Here is a 22,530-nt window from a genome sequence, read left to right on the forward strand (position 1 = left end):
TCTTACATGATAAATGTCACATGATTGTCTGATTCTTCATTTGTCTCATTACCTTTCTTCATATCTTTTACACGGACAGATACACAGAGAGAGAGAGAGAGAGAGAGAGAGACAGTCATGCACAAAGATAGCATATTCCTGTTAATAGTAGGTCTCTTTTTCCACCCAGCCTGCAAATGAAAGACAGAGAGAGCAAAAGTAATTAAATTAATTTAAAAAAAGTAAAATATAGCTCTATTCACATGTTTTCAATTACTAGGCTCAACAGACTCTTTGTTATACTGCTGTATTGTTTCTTGAACCTTGAGTTTAAATAGTAATATTGGCAAATATTATCTGTGCCATATTTAATATGCCTCAGTTTAAGTACTAAGGTTTTATTCATAAACAGAGTTTTTATATTTGCCTAGTATACTTACAGAATGCATAATTTAAACAGGGAGACGACAAAGTAGAAATAGTGCATTCACTTGAGAAACTATTTGGGTTACAAATGTGGGTTATTATGAAAGTTCTCAGAAATGTTCTTTTTAAACATCTGTGCTCACCTCCCGGATTCCTGCGCAAGATTAATTTACGGATCTCGTCATACACAAAGATTAGCAGACTGTACGGTAAAGCACAGAACCACCACATAATCCTGCAAAAGAAATAGGAAAAAGAGAAAAGAAAAGGTGAGGAAAGGAGGAGCAAAAAAACAAGCTGTTCTATGGAGCAGAAGAGTGTGTGTGTTTGTCCCTTACTTGAGTGGGTACATCCTCAGGGCAATGTCCATACCGGGGCAGTAGGACAGGAAGGCTGCCAGAGCCGTCTCAGCAAACATTCCAAAAATGAGAATCCTATTGCTATAAGAGCACAGGTCGGAGAATAGCATTTAACAGAGATGTATGCAAATATCACACTCCTCAATGCACTCACTCACAAACACACACAATACTGACTTCATGCCCTGTTGGAAGACGGAGTTCCTGCGCGTCTTGCAGATGACGAGGTCGGCCCACTGCACCACGACTATGCTGACGAAGAACGAGGTGTGACAGGTGAACTCGATAACCTTACGCTGCTCGTAAGTCTGAAACATACAATTTTAAATAGACACATAATGAAATACACATATTTGAAAACATTTGTAAACATTCTGCATATATCATATACTGTATGATTGATTATGTTCTGTAATTGTAATAAATTATATATGTTAAAAAAACTATGGCTTACAAATTAAACATTTTAGTGGTACAATATGCCATTAAACTATTAATATTTATGTTGATTTTACATTAATATAGGAATTCATGTGTAAATCTATTTTATACAAATGTATCAAAATTAATTGCATGATTAATTGAATCACATAAACCTGTGTGATTAATTGATTTAATTGTTTTAAATGTATATATTTTTTAAATAAAAAAATAAATATTTTAATTCAGCAAGGGTGCGTTAAATTGATCAAGTGACTGATAGTCTTTTACATTGTTACAAAGATAAATACTGTTCTTTTTAACATTCTACATTTAATATTCCTGAAAAACATGGTTTCCACAAAACTGTTAAGTGGTACAAATGTTTTTCAAATGAAAAATAATAAGAAATGTTTTTTGAGCAGCAAATCAGCATATTAGAATGATTTCTGAAGGATCATGTGACACTGAAGACTGGAGTAATGATGCTGAAAATTCAGCTTTGCATCACAGGAATAAATTACATTTAAAATAAATAGAAAAATAGAATTAGTTATTTGAAAGTGTAACAATATTTCACAATATTACTGTTTTTACTGGATTTTCCATTAAATAAATGAGGCCTTGGTGAGCATAAGACTAAAACTTTAAATAAATAAAAAACATCTAAAAAATGTGTGTGTGTAAATTTACCCATTGCTGTCCATAGGTGTCCTCCAGGTCATTAACTGCACGATCATCCCAATCCAGTCGGATTCCCAGCAGTGTATGCGGCAGAAAACCATTCTCAGCCAGGATCACAAAATAGGTGAAGAATCCTCCCAGCGCCTGGATCATACCTGAACACACACAAAAGATAAACGAGTACACAAACATGTGTAATTACTTTTATCCCAGCAGAGCATGAAAATGTATTTTATTCACAATATTAATCAGAAGCATGAGGCCTATTCACCCCCCTCAGATTTCCAAAGTGGTTTTTTAATGACACTTATGATGCGAAAAACTATTTTGTCCAGTTTCACAAACAAGTCTGAACTGAAAGCAACTTGCACTGACATATCTTAAAATAAGTCAGTGCCATTGTTTTGTCTCAAGATGCACACCAGTAATGTTTTTTTCTTAGACATGTTTTTAAAAGCTACTTAAATGCCCTAATTGAACTAAGGCCTAATCCTGGCTTAATCTAAATCCTGTCTGTGAAACCGGGCCTTTATTTCTTTAAAAATAAATTGATTATTGAGGGTAAAAATGTTTTGCACTCACTGCAGAAAAAAACTACACTAGCCCACATAAAATGAAGTACTAAATAATGTTTGCTTTGGTCATGTCTTGCCTAGGGCGCCAAGTGAGCCCACTGACCCATCAAAAAATAGGTGCATGATGCCTCTAATGTTCATTTGTTTGCACAAATAACTTCTTCACGGACTACAAAGTTGACAAGAATTAAGTTATAAAGGCCATGTGTGTGCGTTCGCTCGCTGATATCTGTGTGCAAGGGCACTTGAGGCTAACCGATTTGTCCGTAAGCCATGCTGATGAGCCTCTCATTCACCAGCTTGTCAGTTTTGGGGTTTCGGGGCTGACGCTTCATAATGTCACTCTCTGCCGACTCGTACGCTAGAGAGATTGCAGGGACCTAAGAGAGGGAGAGAGAGAGAGAGAGAGAGAGAAAATGATGACGGTGATGACAAAGATGCTCATATGTTTGTGTGTGTGTGTGTGTTTGAGATGGTCCGGTGCCCGAGGTTAGTATTACACTTGACAGGAATTGGAAGTAAGACTGAATGAATGCACACAAGTGTGAGTGAGTGTGCACATCTCACCATGTCAGTGCCAAGGTCAATGCAGAGGATGGTGACGGTGCCCAGGGGCAGTGGCACACTGGCGATGATGAAAAGCAGGAAGGGTGTGATCTCTGGGATGTTACTGGTCAGCGTGTACGCAATTGACTTCTTCAGGTTATCAAAGATCAGACGACCTAAAACGCAGGTTTGAATTAAATTAAATTATTTTATATTATTTTATTTTATTTTTGTATTGATGATTGTGTAAAACAGTCAGGCCAATATAGCACTTCTGAAATTTGTTATCTCTAAAACATTTAGAGATACTTATTCTTAATATTCCTTCTCTCTCTTACCCTCTTCCACTCCTGTAACAATTGAGGCAAAGTTGTCGTCCAGCAGGATCATGTCAGCAGCTTGCTTGGAAACGTCTGAGCCAGAGATTCCCATGGCAACACCAATGTCAGCCTTCTTCAGAGCAGGAGAGTCATTCACCCCATCACCTGTCACTGCCACTATAGCACCCTGCAGCCAGAGTCAGCCAATCAGAATCAGAGAAAAAGATCAGTCAGCCAATCAGAAACAAAGAAAGAGCTTTCAGCCATTCAAAATCAAAGACCAGTCAGACAATCAGAGTTGGAGTCAAAAAGTCTGTCAGCCAGTCTGAAGATATTAAGTGTACACTAATGTCAATAGGTTGGTGTGATTTTTTAAAATGCTTTTAAAGAAAGAATCTTGTGCTCACCAAGGTTGCATTTATTTGATCTGTTTTCTATTTTAATGTATTTTAAATGTAATTTATTCCTGTGATGGTAAAGCTGAATTTTCAGCATCATTACTCCAGTCTTCAGTGTCACATGATCCTTCGGAAATCATTCTTATATGCTGATTTGGTGCTCAAGAAACATTTCTTATTATCATCAATGACACTGAAAACAGTTGTGCTGCTTAATATTTTTCTGGAAACCGTGCTACATTTTTTAAAATCAAGATTCTTTGATAAAGTTCAAAAGAACAGCATTTATTTGAAATATAAAACATTTGTAACATTGTAAATGTCTTTACTGTCACTTTAGATCAATGTAATGCATCCTTGCTGAATTAATTTCTTACAAAAACAACAACAACAGAAATCTTACTGACCCCAAACTTTTGAATGGCAGTGTAAATGAATGCTTTATGCCGTGTTTGGTCAGCTCAGTGCCAGTAGCGAACTTGTACGTTATGTACGGACATATTTAATCATTTGAAGTAGAGTTAGTTTGTGTGTGTAATATGTGATGTATAGAGTGTGTTTGTTTCAAACAGAACGAAGAAAAAATAATCATTTTGGTTGTTAGTTAAAGAATATTTGCCATTGATCCAGAATTCCTATGCATATTCATTTGGTTAAAGGGAACATATTATCTGTTTCTGATGCTAAAAAAAAGGATGTTCATGCATTCATGACCTCCAGACGGGATTACTGTAATGCATTACCAGCTGGTTGTCCTGCATCCTCAATAAACAAGCTACAGCTTCTAGAGTTCGTACCAGGTCAAGAAAATATGATCATAACACTACTTTTATCATCTCCACACTGGTTACATATTAAGTTACGTATCAATTACAAGTATTGCTACTGACCTCTAAGGCCCTAAATGCTTTAGCTCCTGTGTATTTAACTGATCTTCTATCGCCGTACGCATAACGCTAAAGGTCGCAAAACTCCACCAAAGGAGGGAGAGCGTTATTGCATTTGGCTCCTAAACTCTGGAATAGCCTTCCTGATGATGTTCGGGACTCAGACATATTCTCCCAGTTTAAATCTAGATTAAAGACACATCTCTTTAGCCAAACATTCACATAATACACCTCATAACCTCGTACTCCAGTTACATCAGATCAAATGCACGATTATCGGAGATTTTATGAACATCAGCTATTCTAATTACTTTGCATCTGCTTTTTTGTTTTATCACGGGATGCCCATCCCGAGGTAACTAACTACACCAACTCCAGTTTGGATCCAGCCTCTTACGAAGACTTCAGATGACCCAACACCTGTGAAGAGAACTCCTGCAAGGATTTCAGATGAGGCAAACTCTGAATCAACATGCACCAATGCAACATTTTCTATATATTGTAATTAGTGGTGCAACGGATCATCATTGATCCGTGATCCGTTCGGATCAATATCTTCGGTTCGGCACTCACGTGATCCGCGGATTGATTTATGAAAAAAAAGTTGTGCGCATGTTCAGTCCACACACAGCGTGGTCATGGCGAGCGTTATGAACCGCAGAGAGCGTGACGCCTCATTCGCGCCGCAAAACCTCCAGACGTGCGTAAACGCGTCTTTACATTGACTTCACATTGAAATCACTCGCGCCAGACCATAGACATGCGCCAGACGCTCTATTCGCGTTTGGTGTGAACGCAGCATGGGTGACGGCGAGAGAGAGAGAGAGAAAGAGTGCCTGCGAGTGCGAGCGAGCAAGGTAATACGTTGTCAAATATGTTTAAACTTAAATGAACTACATATACAAGTAGTTATGTCTCTTTGTATTAATTTGTCCTGTTATTGACATAGGCCTAATGCACGTCATTGACAAAATGCGCAACCAGATGTTCGAATAATTCGAATGTGTTTTTTAGAGGGAATATTCGAACGTCATTTTTGAGCAATTTTGACAGCCCTATATGACAGTGGAAACACATAAAGCATTGGTCCATGTTTAAAGGAAGGAGATGCCTTTTTATGTTGCACTTTAAGTTGTTTTTCATTAATTATGTTAAAAAGAAGATATTATGCCTTGTGCACTTTAAGTTGATTTTATATATTTTAATTTAATAATTTAAAAGTGTTAATAATTTTGAAAAATTTTTTTTTGCTGATCCGAAAAATGATCCGATCCGTGACTCTGATCCGAGAAACGATCCGAACCGTGAGTTTTTTGATCCGTTGCACCCCTAATTGTAATCACTATGTTCAAAATTTGTAATAATTACTTCAACAAGCTCATTTTTTCTGCCATAAATTAAAACATTATGTTAGCTATCTGCGTGATTTGTATATGTACATTTCTGAAATGCATAACTTGGACTCTGATAACAGATTATTCTAAATTGTAATGTAGACACATGCATTTTCTGTAAAGCTGCTTCGAAATGATATGTATTACGCTATACAAATAACTGTGAATTGAATTAAATTGAATTAAAGGTGCTCTCAGTCATTTTTCCACATTAAAAAGTTTCACATAAAAAAATAAATAGTGTGATTGAAAATATGTCGAAATGACAGCCGCATCAGTTCGTTCTTCTATTTCGCTTGAAGTATATCAGGGCCATTAATGAAAATAGAAACTTTCAAAGATCTGATATTTCAAAACAGCTTGCATTTGGTGAGATTTGTCGTGTAAGACCTCTAGTGTGTGATATTTTAACATTCACACACACACCTGTCTCTGGCAGCCCTCCACGATGATGAGTTTTTGTTGAGGTGAAGTGCGAGCAAACACAATCTCTGTGTGGTACCTCAGAATATCATCCAGATACTCAGAGCTCATGTCCTTCAAGTCTGAACCATGAATCACACAGGCCTTAGCGTCTCTGAAACGCACACACACATAGAACAGTGCCCATTTTCGTTATCTGTGGAGAAGCAATAAAAGCAGATAAAACCCATTCAACTAGATTTAGTTTACACGCATGCACCCAGACTCTCAAACAAACACTCAACAGAGACAGATTCACACACACAGACCGTGGATTGACTTGGCTCAGTGGTATATTAAGTCTCTCAGCGATATCCTCCACAGTCTCGTTGCCCTCAGAGATGATGCCGACACCTTTAGCAATGGCTTTGGCGGTTATAGGATGGTCACCTGTTACCATGATAACCTGTAAAAATGGATTTCGGTCACCTTTGACTTGGACACAAAAAACACTGTCAATCAATGGATGGATGGATGGAACCTATAAATGGATACCTTAATGCCAGCTGAGCGGCATTTGCCCACAGCATCTGGAACTGCGGCTCTGGGCGGATCGATCATGGAGATTAAGCCGAGGAAACAGAGCTGGTTGACCGGGAAATTCACCTCGTCACAATCGAACGCAAATCCCCTTGGAAACTGTGAGGGAGAGAGGAACAGGTGGCAGAATCCTAAAGGAGAGAGAGAGTAGAGAATTTAAATATGAAGGAAGGAAGAAAGAAAGAAAGAAAGAAAGAAAGAAAGAAAGAAAGAAAGAAAGAAAGAAAGAAAGAAAGAAAGAAAGAAAGAAAGAAAGGAAGGAAGGAAGGAAGGAAGGAAGGAGAAAATGAAGGAAGGAAAGAGAAAATGAAGGAAAGAAAGAGAAAATGAAGGAAGGAAGGAAGGACAGAAATAGGAAATGGAGGTAGGAAATGGAGGTAAGAAGGAAGGAAGGAAGGAAGGAAGGAAGGAAGGAAGGAAGGAAGGAAGGAAGGAAGGAAGGAAGGAAGGAAGGAAGGAAGGAATGAAGGAAGGAAGGAAGGACGGACGGACGGAAGGAAGATAGGAAGGAAAGGAGAAAATGAAGGAAGGAAGGAAGGAAGGAAGGACTTACCCAGAACCCTCTCGCCCAGTCCACCCAGCTCCATGTACGCTCCCTGAAACGCATCCTTCCAGTCATCGTCCATTGGGTATTCCTCTCCATTGATCATTATGGAACTGCACCTGTATGAACAATCACCAAAAAATCACAGCTATTGATTAAAGATAATAATTACTGTCAACAATAACAGATATTAATCACAGCTAAGGAATTTTGATGGATCAACAATACTTACAGCTAGTAATCAGAAATATGTTTTATGTTGTATCATCATCACTAATTAAAGTTATTGATTAATGTTTGTTTGTTGCAATTATCCAGTGCTATTTTAGGATAATTGATATATTATTATTATAGTATTTATTAATATTTTGTTAGTTTTTTATATATATATACATTTTGTAATGTGCTTTTTTCTTTTTTTATTAGTTTTTGTATTTGTAAAACTTCTATTTTGCTTTATTTTTATTTCAAATTTAGTTTTAGTCATTTTAAAGGGACTCTGTGTAGGAATTACTCCCATCTAGCGGTGAAATTGTATTTTGCATTCAAACGAATTGTGCTCTCCAGCGCCTCGCTTTTTCAAATGCGCGTTGCATCTACGGCAGCCGATATGTACCAAAAAGCTTTGACTGGATGTCTTCTAATAGCACTTAGTCGAGTTTTCCTTCTGGTGAACAGGTTTGTTATTTCAAACAAACTGCAACATGACGCAACGAACAAACGAATGTTACAGTATGAATTACTGACTGTGAAAAACATGAACTATTATAATTAGTAGTTATGCCTTCTTTATTCATTATATTTTCTGAATTACGTGCATTGTTGTTAGATATCATCATCAGATGATTCAACTGTAGGGAGAGGAAGAGGTAGAGGTAGAGGTAGAGGGAGAGGACAGAGAGGCAGTGGATCAGTGGGATCTAGGCGAGGAGGTGGACGACGAGGAAGAGGAGGAGAGCGAGAGTCAATAGCACGACGACAAAGATGCCCCGCAGCTACAAGAGACGATCTCGATAGAATTGAAAATTTCCAAAGGCAGAGAAGAGAAGCGACCGAGGTTTGTATAATTTATGTCTATGGTCCGCCATTAAAATTAACAGTGCAGCCTTTTAAACTTGCCGGGGCAGTTTCAAAGCGCCTCTCACTGCTCTGCGCCTCCGCTTCTGCTGGCTTCAGTCACGTGATGCTGGCTCTGAACGAAAACGCGTTGTGGAAACGCGTTGGCCTAGTACTTTTTGTCCCTCTCTGCTATTATAGTTTTGCAAGATGGCGGAACTACATGGAAGCCTCCGCGAACTTACCCGTCCCATGTATGTAAAGATAATAAATTCTTCGTTTACGAGAATAAGTCAGATAATTGGCCGAGGTGTTTGTTCACCATTGAGGACATATTTATGAATAAAAATATTGATTTTAGAAAATAAAATACCTAAAAAACTACACATAGTCCCTTTAATATTTTTTTACTTAAACTTATTTTATTTCAGTTAGTTGCCAAGGTAACATTTCTCATTTTTATTTAATTTTAATAAACACACACACGCACGCACACACGCACACACACACACACACACACACACACACACACACACACATAGTATATGCTGAGGAAAAATTTCTACCTTCATGCTCTGTCTGAAACTATAAGGATTGTCAGAAACGGCCACTGCCGCTTCATTTTTTAATATTTTTTTTTACAAGAGTTTCTTTACGAACTCTCCATTACACTGTGACCCTTGCATCTGTTATAGGCAACCCATTACATATGTCAGCCGTTAAGCCACTGAGTGGCATTATCGCTATGGTGCGATAATGTATAACTATTTCTGGATGAAGTCAAATGCAAGTGTCTTTTGCCAGTGTGACGACACAAACCCCACAATATCCAAACGAGACATTTTTGTCGAAGCTAGGTTAAATAAATTATTTGTTTATAATGAGGAAGACGTTGATTCTTCTTATTTATGTTTTTATATATGGATTCACTGTATTGAGGTCTAGTATTAATTACCTGTCCAGAATCCTCTCTGGAGCTCCTTTCATCACCAGCAGGTGTCCAGTGGGACTCTCTTCTATCTCGTGAATAGACAGCTAAGAGAGAGAGAGAGAGAGAGAGAGAGAGAGAGAGAGATGGGGATTATTTATTACTCGACTCAATATCTGTATGACATCAACATGATTTGTTTCTATAAGATCTTTACAGCTTTGGGTGTGTGTTTCCTGTAGGTGAACCTGGTATTTGTTAGTTGAGTTGAATGGGATTTCTGCCACTTTAGGGTTGTTCTCTCTGAGAATCTGAACACACCCGGACGAGAGCTCAACACACTTTAACAGAGCGGACTCTGACGCGTCACCCGCTGTGGTCCTCTGCAAACACACAGAAACTCACAAATCAAACAACAATAGAACACAATCCCTTATCTTATATAAGTGTTGCACACAAATGCAGTCGATGTGCACTACTTTTCAAAAGTCTGGGGTCGGTAAAGGTTGTGTATGTGGTGTGTGTTACCTTGCGCACAGGAATTTCCTCTTGTCCCGGTATGAAGACAGCACGGTTACAAATCCCTGCCACTCGAGACAGAGAGAACCAAGTGGGAGAACTTTTATCAAAGCAAGAACCTACACACACACACACACACAGGAGAAAGACAAGATTTGGTAAAGAGTGCTCAAACCAATATATGAACACATCAAGAGGAGAATTCTCCCTCTAAATGTTCAAAATGTATCAAAAGCACTGCTATTTAGCAGTCCTTTTCATCTAAAGTGACCTAACGTATGCTAATTACAGGGACATTGTCCCTAAAGTATTATGAATATTTACATTGTGTCCTACGCTCAGGCAAGTTTTCATGAAAAACGATTTTTTTCTGTCCACAGTGAAAGTGATGTTGTATACTGTAGATCCTGACACAACCTGTCAAATCATATTTGCAATAGTGAAGAACAGACAGTTCTTCTATCAAATGCATTGATAATCCTCTCTGATAACCACTGCAACTGGATTGATTTGAGGAGTTGAACTCCAGAACCTAATTCAGTCCAAAATTCATGAACGAATCATTCACACTGGTTTTATGAACTAAATTAACTGATTCACGGACAAGATCCAACTCAAAAGAATGATTCGTTCACAAATTGGACATCACTACACTCATTAAAAACGCTAATAAAAGCTAGGGCAGAAGTTTTTCAGTGAACAATGACTTAAATTAAATCGTGTGACTTTAGAATACTTGGACTACTTTTACTTTTATGTTTTTTTTGTTGTTTTAGAGCATTATTTTAGACACAATGTGACCTAACAATGTTCACATGTTTGGTCTGTGGACCTCAAAGCATTCTAACCTGATTGGTCCTCGGTGGTGTCGGCCTCGTGGATCTGATTGTCAAACCACATGTGAGCTACAGTCATCCGGTTCTGAGTGAGGGTTCCAGTTTTATCCGAGCAGATGGTGGAGGTGGAGCCCAGAGTCTCCACGGCTTCTAGATTCTTCACCAGACAGTTTTTGCGAGCCATACGCTTAGCAGTCAGAGTCAAACATACCTGAGAGAGATTGGATGGAGTTAAAAGAGAAGGTCTAAAAGATGACAATGGTTCATGGTCTTTATGCCTTTTAAAAAGTGTTTTTGAGGGTTTATTAAAATAATGATGAAAGGAGTCATACAAAGAGAGAAGGATAAAAGACTCAAGAGAATGAAAGAATTTGAAAAAAACTTCAGTATGTAAGTGTATAGACTACCATTCAAAAGTTTGGGCTTGGTAAGATAAGTCTCTTCTATTTGATCAATCAACAGAGTAAAACAGTAATATTGTGAAATTTAAAATATCTGTTTTCTATTTTAAATGTATTTTCAAATGTAATTTATTCCTGTGTTGGCAATGCTGGATTTTCAGCATCATTACTCCAGTCTTCAGTGTCACATGATCCTTCAGAAAGCATCCTAATATGCTGATTTGATGCTCAAGAAACATTTCTTGTTATTATCAATGTTGAAAAAAGTTGTGCGACTTAATATTTTTGTGGAAACTGTGATGCATTTCTTCCAGGATTCTCTGATGAATAAAGATCGAAAGAACAGCACCAATGGTGTGAGGATCCTAATGGAATTGCTCCGTTTATTTTGAGATAAAATCTTTTGTAACTTTTAATTTCTTAAACCCAAACCTTTGAACAGATGTTCATATGAATATCATAATACGTGTTTATATGTGTGTCTCACCGTGACAGTGGCCAGCAGTCCCTCAGGGACGTTGGCAACAATGATGCCGATGAGGAAGATGACGGCCTCCAACCAGGAGTAGCCCAGAATGAGGGACAGGACGAAGAACGACACGCCCAGAAAGATGGCCACGCCCGTGATGATTTGAATGAAGTGCTCGATCTCCCTGTTGATGGGCGTCTGACCCACCTCCAGACCGGACGCCAAAGTCGCAATGCGGCCCATTACTGTACGATCACCTGTATTGATCACTATGCCGTGGGCTGTACCTGCACAAATGAACCAATTCATGTGTGAAGAAAAAGCATTGTTGAATGCATGAATGAAAGATGGAATGAAATGAAGTGATAAAATCAATTAATGAATGCCTGACTGAGTGAATTAACCAACAAACGTAATGACTATTTTTTATGAATGAATGAATAAATAATTAATGAAGATCTGACCTTCCACACAGTTGGTGGAGAAGAAGCTGATGTTTCTGGTCTCCAGGGGGTTTTCATGAGTGAACTCTGGAGAACGTGTCTGAGGTTCTGACTCTCCAGTTAGAGACGAGTTATCCACCTAAGAAAGACAGAAAAGATGTTCTCATTCTGATCTCAGGCTTCTTACTAAGACTACAAGCTGATAAACAAAGCTGATCCCAGATCTGAGATCTTTCCCTTAATATCCGTCAACATCACTTGCCCTCTCTCTACCTTGCAGCCACTGGAAGAGACGATCCGAAGGTCTGCTGGGATTCTGTCTCCACCCTTGATCTCCACCAAGTCTCCCTGAACCACTTCCTCTGCATTAATCTGAAACATCTCCCCTTCACGGATCACCAGAGCTTGCTGAAAGAAAAAGTCAATTGTAAAGTTCCTCAAACATGATAATGCAGAAAAACGATTTATTTAGGGAGAGGCCTATAGCAGCGAGTATATCAGAACAGAGTTTGACGTTTATGCATTCGTGTGTGTGTGTGTATTTATATACTTTACATCACTTTTGGGGTCACCTATGTATGGTTTTCTACCATATTGACTTAACTTACCATTTAAGTCTATTTATTGCGCTTTCTTTTATTTTAAAACGAATTTCATTTTAAATTTAATAATAAAATAAAAAAACCAATAAAGAACTTTTGTGAAAGTAAGAAATAAAGAATTTTTTTTTCCATCTTTGCCTTTATCATGTCCCTCTTATTTATTATATAAGATATACTATATTTCTTCACTTCACCATATTTATTTTCTGCAGTTTATTTCTGTACTGTATAAACTGTGGCAATATTGTAACCAATATGCCAACAAAGCTAAATCTGAAAGAGGGGGTGGTGGCATTGGCACGTGGTTTCTTTCATAAGTTAAGAAGGATTTACATTCATTTATATAAATCATACATTGGGCTTTAAAATGTTGAAAGGGATTTACACGGATTTATGTAAATCATATAAAATATTGCTCATAATGGTTTCCGTTTGGGATTTGGTATCATTTACATGCATTCATTTTGCAGACCCTTTTATCCAAAGCAATCTGCTACTGTTATCACACTGACCTGAGGCACCATGTTTCTGAAAGATTCCATGATCCGGGAACTTTTGGCTTCTTGATAATATGAGAAGCAGCCGGTTATGATGACCACAGCAGCTAAAACCACTCCCAGATACAGCTGCAGTAAAGCGGAGAGAGGGAAACACAAGTCAAGGGTCAGGGGGTTCAAAACTACTACCCATAAGGTTTAAGCCAAGACTCTGTCACGACTTTTCCATCTGTAAATATGCTATAGTTAAAAAAACACAACTGGTGTACAAGCAAACAGTCTTATGAAGAGCTATTGACATCTTGCAGTTTGTTTCATTTATGCAATTTCTGGGGTCTTTACCCTGAAATGCACTTGGCAACTTTAGTGACCAGTGTATGAAAAGTGTTACCATCTCACTCTTTGCAAATGTTTACCATATTAATGTAATACCATATATTATAAATGGTTACCAAAAGTTACCATATTTTAACCATCTTTAAATGAACAATAGACTTATACATTGCAAAAGAACAGCACAGTCAGACCATTTTAAACACATACACACCTTGTCATAACCCTTAAACAAAACAGTTTAGAATGGGAAACGTGCAGAAATCACGGTGTAAAAGAGCAAACAAAGTTAAATGATCCTTAACTTCACATTTTCATTTATCACTGACCCTAAACTGTCCCACAAGCAGCTGGGAGCTCAGTCTACAAACTTGGACTCATTCATCACACTGTATATGGGACACCAGAGCTAAAAGCAATGTATCCACCACAGTCGCCAAAAATGTAAACCGCAGGTTTTAATTCCCCTCTAGTGGAGTGAGGCCAATTTAACAAATTATTGAGATTCAATGTTTTAATCGGCTTAAATACGGATTTTAGAAAAAAGGAACTTACTCAGGAATTAGAGATAAACATGGGTACTTTCATTATTTATTGTGAATTATATTATTTTGAAAATTGCCACCATCTCCTCATAATCATAATAAAAATAACTGGAAGCGGATGACACCAGAAGCCAGACACATTAAATTTACAAATGGCTGTGCCTGCTCTTAAATTTAAAATAAGCCCTCTCATTGGCTGAATGGTAAGTGCACTCACATTGTCGTTGACAGGCTCATCCTCAGTGGCCGCCTGAATACTGTAGGCAAGAAAGCAGAGGATGGCACCGATCCAGAGCAGGATGGAGAATCCTCCGAACAGCTGCTTACAGAACTTCACCCATTCTGGTGTGGTGGGCGGCGGGGTCAGTGCATTTGGACCGTCGCGCGCCAGAATTTCTATCGCTCTCTTATGGGTCAGACCCTGGTGGGATGGAGACAACGTTACTCAAGATTCCCTGCAGCAACTCACTGCTAAACAACACAGCTTAAACCAGTAAATTGGTTTACTGAGCTTAGGTGGCCACCAGCATGGTGGTTTTAGAAGGGGTTTGGGCACATGTCAGCAGGTCAAGCTTAGAGACCAAGGCAGCTTTTAGCAAAAGCATTGTACGTCCAAGTCAATTGTAAAGAGTTGGTTTCTATGATCTACTTACAACGCTTTTGGGAATTGCAGTCTGGGTTATAATATAATATAATATAATATAATATAATATAATATAATATAATATAATATAATATAATATAATATAATATAATATAATATAATATAATATAATATAATATAATATAATATAATATAATATAATATAATATAATATAATAAAATGAAATATAATATAACGCTTTTAGATTACACTTTATTTTAAAGTATGTGTACTTACCCAAGAAAGTGCTGGTAATATGAGGTAACTACATAGGTTAGGTTTAGGGATAGGTTCAGGGTCAGTACCTAGTAGTTATAACCCAGTTATTGTAATTGCTTCAAGCTCCAGAAATAGCATAAATGCTGTATCAAAAATATCAGAAAATGGTTTCAAATTTATATTTATTTAACTAAAGCTGTTTTTCCCAATTGATATCACTAAATAATATCTCGCTATATCTTTCAAAGCCTTGTTTAGTTGGTCGTGGGTATGCTGCTTGAATGTGCCAGTGAGTAAAATGTCATCGCGATCTGAAAAATATCCGATTCCTTATTGTAAATGTCGAAGGTGGAAGTTAAGATGACTCACTCTGGCAAGGTCAACTCCATAACGAGTGCTGAGCTCATCTAGAGACAGCTTATGATCATCCTGCAGAAACACACACAAGAGCATCAGGCATAATACATTTCATGTTTGCCAATTAGCTGAACCGTCAAGATGTTTCACATTCTTTTATAGACGATTACATTGTTTGATTTCTAATTATGATCTCTTATACTCTCTCACCTGCTTGCTCACACACTGCTTGTCTTTTTTAATGTACTCATATCCCCGAACATGAAATAATAACTTCTTACCAGTGACACCTCTTTCTTCAGCTCATCTAAAGCTTGATCTTTCATCTTTCTCTTTCCTCCCGTTGGAGCAACCTCAGGGCTGCTTTCATGTCCGTACTGAGACAGAGATGGAGAGAGAGGAAAGAGAATAATACCCAGAGAATAAAATTGTATTACTCAGAGATTGCGCTTTCTCAGATTATTAGAATTCCCAGATGTTTCATTCATGTATCATTCCTTACAAGTAAAAATAGAACAACAGATCATGTAATGATGTAATGAGTAATGATGCTGAATATTCAGCTTTATCAACACAGGAATAAAATACATTTTTAAATATATTAAAAAAGGTCATTTAAATTGTATTCATATTTTACAATATTACTGTTTTACTGTATTTTTGATCAAATAAATACAGCATTGTTAAGCATTAGACTTCTTTCAAAACCTTACACATTTGAATGGTATATATGCACACACATTTAGTGAAGAAATAGTGATTAAGAAATCATTTATACATATTCCTATCTAGCGGAAACAAGTGCACCATTAATAAGTGATTTCATTTGAGATTTTTCTTTCCTAAGGGTAATCGCATCACGCTGGCACATATTTGTTAATTAGTCAGCTGAATATTCATAAATTAATCATAATTTTTTACCCTGAACTGTTGCTTTGTACTTTACTGTATTAACTACATACGACAAACTATATGAAACTATGACAGGCCTTTGACAGTGTTATCAAACACGTGAGTGTGCTTGAGCATGACGGACCATCGAATTTGCTCGTCTTTGGCAGGAAATGTGTGCTGTGTGCTGACACATAGGAACAGGGTGTCATGGAAATCACCTGGTCCTGTCACTCTCACTCAGCTGTGACTGTATGTGTGTGTGTGCTTGGCACGTGTACAGATCAGCATGTGGAACAGACAAGATCATTCATTACACCTTTAATCTGACCTCTTCTCTGAATTAATTCATATTAATACCAATCAAATGTAAGCCAGCATAATCCATCACACCTCCCACCCTCATTATGAGCAAAAACAGCTTACAGAGAGCAGCACATCATCACTTTCAGATAATCACACACACGTCAGACCGACAACAACTTATTATTTCACAAACATTTTTAATTAGATGCAGCTTCCACAGCGAATCTCACGAGATCTGTCAAGAAATGTTCATATTTTTCACCCCAAAATTAAAAGAAAAAGAAATTATATAGAAAACAAACCTATTTTTAGGACCATTAACATTTTTGCATTTTGACTCTTATAAGCTCATTCTCCTTCCTCAATTCACAGTAGCTTTCATCCTTATTACAGCAATGTGAAAAACATTATTCTTATGCTACTTTAATATTATATCATTATTTATTCAATTGTAAATTAAATTTGTAATTTAATACAAATATTAATATTAATATTTTAAATTTTTTGGGGGGAAGTTTAAAAAAAATAGATCTATTTTTCCATTATTATAAAAAGTACATTTGAAGAACATAATGGTAGCATTTGTTTTATGGAATTTGGAATTTCAGATTTTCATCTATTTTCTTTTTTGTCTAGTACTATTTCTTGCATTACAGTAATACGAATTTGGGGAGGAAATTAGCTTAATAGTCATGACAATAATGTCATAATGCGAATAACCCTAATGGTTTTAAAACAGGATTTATTTTCTTAATGCAAATTAAAATTTTCTTTTTTTCTTTCGATTTTGTTGTGACATGTCACCCCAACATTTCTTTGTGAGATTCACCCTACATCTCCTTTTCTAAGTCATACAGAAACATATTCCCATAATCCTGATGTATCCACAATGAAATGCATGTGATACTAAACCAATACATTATTTAAGGGTGCACGACACTTACAACAATCTGTGAGAAAGAAAAAAAAAAAAACAGCGAGAGAAAAGGACAGACAGAATAATTGATGAAGCACCACAGAAATACACACTCACCCCTTTTCCCATGTTTGCTGATAATGAACTGATGCCCAGATTTCTCCCACTCTCCCCTCACACGTGTGGAAGACACTGGTGGCTTTTTTTGGAGGTAACATATCCTCCTTCTCAACCTGATAACACACACACACACACACACACACACACACACACACACACACACACAACTTGTTCTCTCCCCCCATTTGTGCCTCAGGGTAACCCGAAGCTCACTCCCCACCCCCTTATAAATACACACACACACTCACACGACACAACCTTCATGCCCGTGGCTGTATACCTGCACCTGCTACCAGTTTCCTCTTCTTTCTGTCTGACACACTTATATTATCACTATTTATTTTATGCTTGTTAGCAGGGCAGAAGAAGCAAGACAGGTTGAATTCTCCATTATCATGATCTGTTGGTGTTGATGTGGCTTGAGGATTTTTTTTTTTTCCAACTAAATCAAGCCTTGAGACTGTGGGAACTACAACTGCCGTCAATGTCTCTGCCAGATCCATTAAGAACAGGACTGGAGAGAGCAGCTGCTCTCCTGACCCTACTGTGCCCGAGAGCAATACTCGGCTGACGTAAAAATCTGTGATAAATCACATGAACTTCACGTGCTACACTATTTATTGTCTCTGCGGAGGACATATTTTACTTTTTTTCTCAGGCTGACGGTATATGGTTTAAAATGTGTCCTGTGCTCTGGTTATAGTGTTACATATTATTATGTAGTTGATGATGTAGTTTACTGTTTACTGTATTTCTTCTCTTGAACACTTGACATAGAGATGGATGTTAAAGGTACAATATGTAAGAATTTTGTATCAAAATATTCAAAAACCAGTGTTATATTTCTTTCAATTGTGTCCTTACAGTATCCTAAATGTTTCCAAGAATTTGTAAATTCAGAGAAATTCACAATTTTAAATAGTGCCGGTCCCTTGTCACTTGTCGCCTGTCAATGATGTAATATCCACGTTATCCCTGGTTTTCGCTTGTACTGCCATAGTAACCATGGCGACAGATGTGGACAACTGCGTAATGCTTAACGGCACACTGTTGTTGTTTCGTTCAAACATTACGGATCATGGCAAGCAGACTTAGGGACAAAAGGAGAACTAAAACGAGGATCAATATCGGCGTGGCGCGGCGTGGCAAACTTCGACTTGACAGAGCTTCACAACTTGACAGGGACGCTGCTCTTGCATGTACTTCAGACAGGTGAGCAAATGTAAATAAAACAAATCAATGTTATAGCTCAACATGATGAATGTTAGAATATGATCAGTATGTTATTCTAATGTTGATCTAGCTTACTGCTAGTCTCATAGTATAGCCAACAAACTAACACATAGAATAACATTATAACTTTCAACATACTCAAATGCTGTTTAGTATGATAGTGTAACGTTAGACTAAGTGAAACAGCGCTGTGTTACCTCACAAGTTTAATTCGTAAAATAAACTGACCTGTATGAGTAGTAATTCAGCACTTGCGGGTAGTTCAGTAGAATATGTCCTCATTCTTTTTCTCGCATGTGGCGCTGATATCTGTCTCTCATTATCAATCACGACCTGCTTCATATCACAGTCGTGTTAAAAAACATGAATGTTTTCACTCATCCATAAACATTATTAGATCCATCAGCATGACAGCAAGTTCCATGATTCCCGCTTACTCACTGTGTCATCAATCTACGCCTTTGTTATTGTAAGAGGTTAGCGACCCCTAGCGACGAGAAAAAGTACATATTGTAGCTTTAACACCACTGTGGCCGGCAAGACTAGTCTTAAAAGTTAGTCATCTAACTTTTTTTAAGTCAGTTACATAAAAAGGTAGAGGGAAAAGTAATCTGAAGAGTATCAGAATTATAAGAATCGAAAAAGTAAGACTGATTACCTCTTAGATCTGACTGCTAGTTGGCCAAACTAGTACTTAAAGTGATATTCACCCAAAAATGAATACATTTTCAATAATTACTCACCCTCATGTCGTTACAAACCCATAAGACTTTCGTTCATCTGATGTTTTGACCTTCTCTCTTCTTAACCCTCCTCCTCCTTCATCAACCCTATCAGCTGACGACTTTGCCATATTCTTTATTAATAAAACAACCACCAACAGCGGCCAATTTTGCACACCACAATTTGACACAGACATCTTAACAGCTAACACACACATTTCTCCCCTCCTTCTCTCAGCTCTCGGAGTCTCCAAACCCATCCTTGCCAATCACCCTTCTACCTGTCCACTTGATCCTATCCCCAACTCATCTCCTTCAAACCATTTCTTCCTCAGTTGTACCCAAATTCATTCACATCATTAACACCACTCTTCATACTGGTACCTTTCATACAACATTTAAGCAGGCTCGGGTAACCCCACTGCTTAAGAAACCCACTCTAAATCCGGCACATCAAGAAAATTACAGACCGGTATCCCTTTTTCCATTCATTGCTAAAACACTTGAACGAGTCATTTTCAACCAAGTCTCTACCTTTCTTGCACAGAACAACCTCCTGGACAACAACCAGTCTGGTTTCAAAAGTGGCCACTCAACTGAGACTGCCCTGCTCCCGGTTATTAAAGCTCTGAGACTGGCAAGAACAGCTTCCAAATCCTCAGTACTCATCCTGCTGGGTCTGCTGCTGTTAACACCGTTAACCACCAGATCCCTCTGTCAACCCTCAAGACAAAGGGCATCTCAGGAACTGCACTCCAATGGTCCAAGTCTTACCTCTCAGGTAGGTCCTTCAGGGTGTCGTGGAGAGGTTAGGTGTCTAAGTCGCAACATCTAGCTACTGGGGTGCCTCAGAGCTCAGTGCTTGGACCACTTCTCTTCTCCATCTACATGTCACCACCAGGATCTGTCATTCAGAAACCTGTTTTTTCCTATCACTGCAATGCTGATGACACACAACTCTACCTCTCATTCCATCCATTTCAGAATCCGAAGGTAGCTGCTCGCATCTCAGCCTGCCTGACAGGCAATTCTTGCTGGATGAAGGACAGCCACCTTCAACTAAACCTTGCGAAGACAGAGCTGCTTGTGGTCCCTGCCAACCCAACACTACACCACAACTTCTCCATTCAGCTAGGTTCATCAACCATTACTCCATCCATGACTGGATTGCCAATTGCACTGGTTGCTAATTGCTGCTCGCATAAAATACAAGGCTCGACACCCCTATGCCTAAACTCATTACTCGAGACCTATGTGCCATCCAGAAGCTTGCGTTCTGCAAGTGAACGGTGCCTTGTGGTTCCATCTCAAAGAGGCACAAAATCACTTTTACGGACCCTCACCTGTTCCCTGCTGGTGGAATGACTGCCTAAAGTCTTTAGCCATTTTCAAGAAACACATCTTTTCAGCAACTCTTGACCCATTAATACTAAAACGTACTATTCTATATCTATTTTAAAAACAAAAACAAAAAACAACAACAACCTTGTTCTGGACTAACAGGGGGATGGTCACGGCACTTGCATATTGTTGTCCTATTGTTAGTTTGATTGCTTTCTCTCCTCGTTTGTAGGTCGCTTTGAATAAAAGCATCTGCTAAATGATTAAATGTAAATCTTCAGAACACAAATGAAGATCTTTTTGATGAAATCTGAGATGGGGCTGTGAAACGATTATTCGCAATTAATCGCATCCAAAATAAAAGTTTGTGTTTACATACAGTATATGTGTGTGTACTGTGTATAATTATTTTGTATATATATAATTACACACTTGCATGTATATATTTATGAACAATTTGTTATTTATATATAAAATATTTATATCTATAATATAAATTATATATAAACATATATACAGTATATGAGCCTCGAGTTTTTTCACGTAGTGTTTTAGCGCAGCACGTCTGTGTTGTACGTCACACGTAGGCTCACTATTGGCCGACGCTTGTCATGTGTGTCATGCGTGTGACGTACAACACAGAAGCGCTGCGCTATTACACTACTTGAGGCCCAGAGAGAAGGAAATAAATAGTGGAATAAAGTCGTTATTTTTGTTCTTTTTGCGCACAAAAAGTATTCTCGTCGCTTTATAAACTTAAGATTGAGCCAATGTAGTCACTTGGACAATATTAACGATGTCTTTAATGCATTTTCTGGGCCAGCAAGTTATAATGTCTTAGAAGCCTATGGAGGAGTGAGACAGCTCTCAGATTTAATCGAAAATATATTAATTTGTGTTCCGAAGATGAACGAAGGTCTTACGGGGTTGGAACAACATGAGGGTGAGTAATTACTGACAGAATTTTCATTTTTGGGTGAACTAACCCTTTAAGAGTCTTCGTAGCGCGCTAAGAGACAACATTATCGGGAAACGCAGCCCATGTCTTTTCAGAATATTTTTACTAAATCGCTCCATTCATTTGGATTAGTTTTACGATCTCTTTATTAACTTTTTGAAACATTAAATTAGTAGTTGCTTAGCTGTAAATGGAGGGACAAAAACCTCTCAGATTTCATAAAAAAGATCTTCATTTATGTTCCAAAGATGAACGAAAGTCTCACAGCTGCGAAACGACATGATGGTGAGTAATTAAAGACAGAATTAAAGACACAAGTCTTAACATTGGCTAAGTTTATGCAACTGGCCCCAGGCTACTACAGGTAAACAGGGCTGGTTCTGGAGACATCAAGCCTCAACCACATATGAACACAGTACGACCTTCCCAATAAAGACTTTAAGCACCCACAAAGGATGTTAAAAAGATGAGGTTATCTTAAATTCATATGCAATTGATCGTAGAGTGTATGTATCAAGAAATCATGTGGCAACAAGGTTGCACATTAATATAATGTTTTGATAATTAAAATTGTAGAATTAGATTACATTAGCTTCTATAAGATATTGGTGTGCAACCTTGTTGCCACATGCTTTTCTCCTTACAAAAAAAAAAAAAAAA

General features: G+C 37.8%; 2 protein-coding genes across 2 annotated transcripts; one reads left to right on the forward strand and one right to left on the reverse strand.

Moving 5' to 3' along the window:
- Window positions 1-75: 75 nt before the first annotated feature.
- On the reverse strand, window positions 76-17,832 carry atp1a2a (ATPase Na+/K+ transporting subunit alpha 2a). The gene is made up of 24 exons (XM_082173477.1): window positions 17,614-17,832; window positions 15,665-15,760; window positions 15,396-15,455; window positions 14,381-14,584; window positions 13,301-13,414; window positions 12,460-12,594; window positions 12,208-12,325; window positions 11,762-12,030; window positions 10,886-11,084; window positions 10,047-10,156; window positions 9,767-9,901; window positions 9,546-9,625; window positions 7,544-7,653; window positions 6,946-7,121; window positions 6,720-6,856; window positions 6,415-6,565; window positions 3,328-3,496; window positions 3,011-3,165; window positions 2,700-2,823; window positions 1,878-2,023; window positions 942-1,072; window positions 744-845; window positions 549-640; window positions 76-170 (listed from the first exon to the last, which is right to left on the reverse strand). The coding sequence occupies exons 1-24, from the start codon at window positions 17,623-17,625 to the stop codon at window positions 142-144; spliced, it is 3,054 nt and encodes a 1,017-aa protein (XP_082029603.1). The 5' UTR covers window positions 17,626-17,832; the 3' UTR covers window positions 76-141.
- Window positions 17,833-18,621: 789 nt separating this feature from the next.
- LOC309501341 (uncharacterized protein) lies at window positions 18,622-21,331 on the forward strand (the record flags this gene model as incomplete). Its single annotated transcript, XM_082173390.1, has 3 exons — window positions 18,622-18,645; window positions 19,777-20,352; window positions 20,556-21,331. 3 exons carry the CDS (start codon window positions 18,622-18,624, stop codon window positions 20,934-20,936), a joined length of 981 nt encoding a protein of 326 aa, XP_082029516.1. The 3' UTR covers window positions 20,937-21,331.
- Between the last annotated feature and the right edge of the window lie 1,199 nt (window positions 21,332-22,530).

The sequence above is a fragment of the Leuciscus leuciscus genome (assembly GCF_965113295.1).
Source record: "Leuciscus leuciscus genome assembly, chromosome: 6".
Taxonomy (NCBI): domain Eukaryota; kingdom Metazoa; phylum Chordata; class Actinopteri; order Cypriniformes; family Leuciscidae; genus Leuciscus; species Leuciscus leuciscus.